The sequence below is a fragment of the Rattus rattus genome, chromosome 5, assembly GCF_011064425.1.
Source record: "Rattus rattus isolate New Zealand chromosome 5, Rrattus_CSIRO_v1, whole genome shotgun sequence".
Taxonomy (NCBI): domain Eukaryota; kingdom Metazoa; phylum Chordata; class Mammalia; order Rodentia; family Muridae; genus Rattus; species Rattus rattus.
Genome location: NC_046158.1, coordinates 71,839,900 through 71,844,088, shown reverse-complemented (window position 1 = coordinate 71,844,088; position 4,189 = coordinate 71,839,900). Strand labels below are relative to the sequence as shown.

The 4,189-nt window shown below is 37.4% G+C and overlaps 1 protein-coding gene across 1 annotated transcript; it reads left to right on the top strand.

The window, feature by feature from the left end:
• Positions 1-2,848: 2,848 nt before the first annotated feature.
• On the top strand, positions 2,849-3,775 carry LOC116900492 (olfactory receptor 4B1-like). Its single transcript, XM_032902227.1, has one exon. It carries the CDS (start codon positions 2,849-2,851, stop codon positions 3,773-3,775), a length of 927 nt encoding a protein of 308 aa, XP_032758118.1.
• The last annotated feature ends 414 nt before the right edge of the window (positions 3,776-4,189 follow it).

The window sequence follows — 4,189 nt, the reverse complement described above, 5'->3', positions numbered from 1 at the left end:
TTACAAATCCAAATACAAAAGTCCTGAATTTCTCTCTCTCTCTCTCTCTCTCTCTCTCTCTCTCTCTCTCTCTCTCTCTCTCTCTCTGTCATTTATATTAGACTTTATCAGTCTGTTTTGGTTTTAAAAGCTGCCAGGGAACTTTTGATATTTTCTAGGTGACAAGGTTAACTCCTTAACTATAGTAACAATAGTCATTCCTGTCACCAATGATAGCCTAGTATGGTAATATTATTCCATAGACCTTGCTCACTCTAGGATCAGCATTTTCAGGCAGTCCAGTTATTCCCTGAGCTTGGTTTTCCTAAATCTGAACAAATCTTGAGTAGTGATGTATTCCAGCGAGGTACCTAACATTATGCTAACTTGGAGGGACGTTGAGTGTATTTGAATTCATGCTGTCCAATTTTTTTTTGTTTCAAGGAAGCATAAGAGTCCAGCAACTGCTCATGTATAAAGGTAGGGGGTATGACTAGATGCTAGATATAGAATTTATCAGCCGATGTAAGGGGTTAGGTTAGTCAAAGATTTTCCTAGTGCCATGAGAATTTATTTTTGAGATAAGGTGGTTGGGAAAGAGTGAAGAACTAAGATCATAACTTTTCTTATGGTATAAAATTCATAGCACATAATTTAATGATGCCAAAATTATTTTATGGTTATGAATCCTTTAAAGTGCTAATTGGGGATTACCAGATTGGAGCCTATGATTGGTAGAGGTTCTATTACTTTACTCCAAGTCAGTAACATTAGTACATCAAGTGTCTCATAGTTTTTGTTCCACATGAGGTGCATTTTATTATTCGTTCTTATATAAAGCAAAGCAGAAGGTATTTCTTTACTACCTAAGTGGCAGAGAATTAAAATGGGTGAGTGGGGGTAGAAAGAGAAAAGGAGTAGCGGAGAAGGAGGAGAGAGAGAGAGGAGCAGGGACAGTGAAAGGGACACACACACACACACACACACACACACACACACACACACACACACACACACACAGAGAGAGAGAGAGAGAGAGAGAGAGAGAGAGAGAGAGAGAGAGAAGAGAGAGATTTTCAGAGACAATGGTTGTTTCTATTGGAATTTGGGATGAAGCCTGAAAACTAGTAAATTTATCTTAATTTCTATAATATTAAGATTAAGTCATGTTTACACTCAAAGAAGAGTTATGTCTTTATTTAGATAAATAAATAAATAAATAAATAAATAAATAAATAAATAACAATGGTCATACTTATGCCTTCTTTGAACTCTTCTCTTATGCCTTCTTTATGGATGCTGTTAATGAATGACTGATTCATTTAATCTATATTTGGCCTTTTTGGGTCACATAACATGTTCTTGTTTAAGAAAGTAGGAGAGTATGTCTCCTATTTGGGTAGATAAATAATACTAACATAGTTTTGATATATATTTCGATTACTACATTTTTCTCTTATAAAATAGTATCAGTTCAAACATCTATGTTTGTAGGAAATTTAGTATTGTTGCCTCATGTAACACTGAAGTAATTAGAATAGAGGCACTTGAGAGAGCAAAAAGCATTGCCTAGTTAGTGATAAAGAGGCTAAGGAAGATGGTGGCTTATATATGTCCTAATTAGCATTTTTATAGTCTATTCAAGAGTTAGAAAAATATATACACATGGGGTTGGCAGCATTGCATGTATTTGATCAAACACAGTGTCATGCTTATACTTCACACTGACAGAAACTCATGAAGTATATTATCTGAAATATTCATTTAACAGGAGGAGAGGGTAAGGGGCTGTTTATGTCTAATTTATTTCAAGTTCATCTTGTCTCCTCTGGAAGTGTTTTATTACTGCATCAGGGAAGAAAAATCTCTCTTGATCATCTCTCTCAAGTCATGTACTTGCAAATGGTGCTTCTTATTATAAAAAGATCTGATTTGTTGTGTTTTATGGTTTATAATATTTAAATACTGTGACTTTGACTGACTTTAAGATACCAAAATGATACTTTTGAATGTGAAGTTTAGGAAAATTGCATTAAAAGCAGTTCCAAATGGCCCCCCATACACAGCGCCCAATACTTGTGTGTAGTGTTAGATTTTCCTTCCAACACAGTGATTGAATTCTGATTGAATTACATACATTTGATGGCAGTTTGTTCTCTAGAGTGGTTGTACTGGTTTCACCTTTATAGTGGAATATGAGATCAACCATAATTTTTACATTAGCCTTTGGTATCTCTCTCTCTTCTGCATATTACCTTCCCAAGTAAAAAGCCTTGTTTGATTTTTTTTTGCCTTGTTTGATTTTTAAGTGAGCATTTCTTTTTATAATTTATTGTTACTATGGTAATTATAAATTACTGGTGAGACATACATTCATCTGTATTAATATGTTGATACAATAGAAAATGGATACTCCTTGAGACATAGAAGAAAGAAATTAAGAATAGAAGTGAAGAAGTATGCCAAAGAAATTCTCCAAGAAGCAGAGGTATGAAAATGCAGTAAAGAAAGTATAGATACACGTTCATAACTTGAATGGCTGCCCAAATTCAAAATATGTCTTCAAAATAATCATCAACCTGCTGAAAGCTAGACTGGTGCTGAATCCAAAATTGACCTCTGTCTGTGGGGATATGGGCAAGTAATCATTTATATGGATTTCTACTTTCTAATGATAAAACTAAGTAAACTGAAATACCATGAAATATTAGAGTACTATGTTGGATTCTGAATTATTGACTGTTGGCTAAGGGAATGATCATTAAGAGGGTTGTTTTCTCTGACATCCTGTAAATGGTGTAAAATGGTGCTCCAATGTTTTATTTTAGGACGTTCACTGCCTGATGTCCACTACTCCTCAACTGAACCCATGGCAAGGGCAAATAACGTGACTGAATTGATCATCACTGGCCTTTTCCAGGATCCAAATGTGCAGAAAGTGTGCTTTGTGCTGTTCCTTCCTGTGTACATGGCCACCGTGTTGGGCAACGGCCTCATTGTTGCAATGGTCAGTGTCAGTAAGAGTCTGCATTCTCCCATGTATATCTTCCTCAGCTCATTGTCCCTAGTGGAGATATTCTACTCTTCTACTGTTGTCCCTAAGTTCATCACTGATTTACTTGCTAAGGTTAAAACCATCTCTCTGAACGGCTGTCTGGCACAGATATTCTTCTTCCATTTCTTGGGGGTGGCTGAGATATTTTTGCTTGTGGTAATGGCCTATGACCACTATGTGGCCATCTGCAAACCTCTTCATTACATGAACATCATGAGTCGTCAAGTGTGCCACACGCTGGTGGCTGTTTCTTGGCTGGGGGGCTTCTTACATTCTATAATTCAGGTTCTTATCACTATTCAGCTGCCCTTCTGTGGTCCCAATGTGATTGACCACTACTTCTGTGACCTCCAGCCATTATTCAAGCTGGCTTGTACTGACACATTTGTGGAAAGTGTCATTGTAATGGCCAATAGTGGCTTAATTGCTCTGTGTTCCTTCCTTGTCTTGGTATCCTCCTATGTCATCATTCTGATCAATTTGAGGAACCATTCTGCAGATGGGAGACGTAAGGCTCTCTCCACCTGTGCCTCTCACATCACGGTGGTCACCTTGTTCTTTGGACCTGCCATCTTCCTCTACATGAGACCTTCCTCTACTTTCACTGAAGACAAACTTGTAGCTGTGTTCTACACGGTCATCACCCCCATGCTGAACCCTGTTATCTACACCCTGAGAAATGCAGAGGTGAAAAATGCTGTGAGGAAGTTGTGGGGCAAAAAGAACATAAGGATGAAGTAAAGGAGAGCTAATGGATAAAAATGATTTAAAAAATATAGCTTATTGTTGAAATGGATGTTTTCTGTGAAACATTAAAAAAAACAGTAACCAAAAATATAAGGACATCAGATTACTACCTTTGCATCTTTTCTAAGTATCTCAAAACTGCATGGTGTCCTAGCATTGTATGCAAGCACAGCTCTGAGCCTCCTCTGAGATCTTATGAAACTTGATAATCTTTTTTTTGAAAAAGAGTCTTGATTGGAAGAGCTTGAAAGGGCTCAAGACCCCATATGAACAACAATGCCAACCAACCAGAGCTTCCAGGGACTAAACCATTACCCAAAGACTATACATGGACTGACCCTGGGCTCCAACCTCATAGGTAGCAATGAATAGCCTAATAAGAGCACCAGTGGAGGGGAAGCCCTTAGT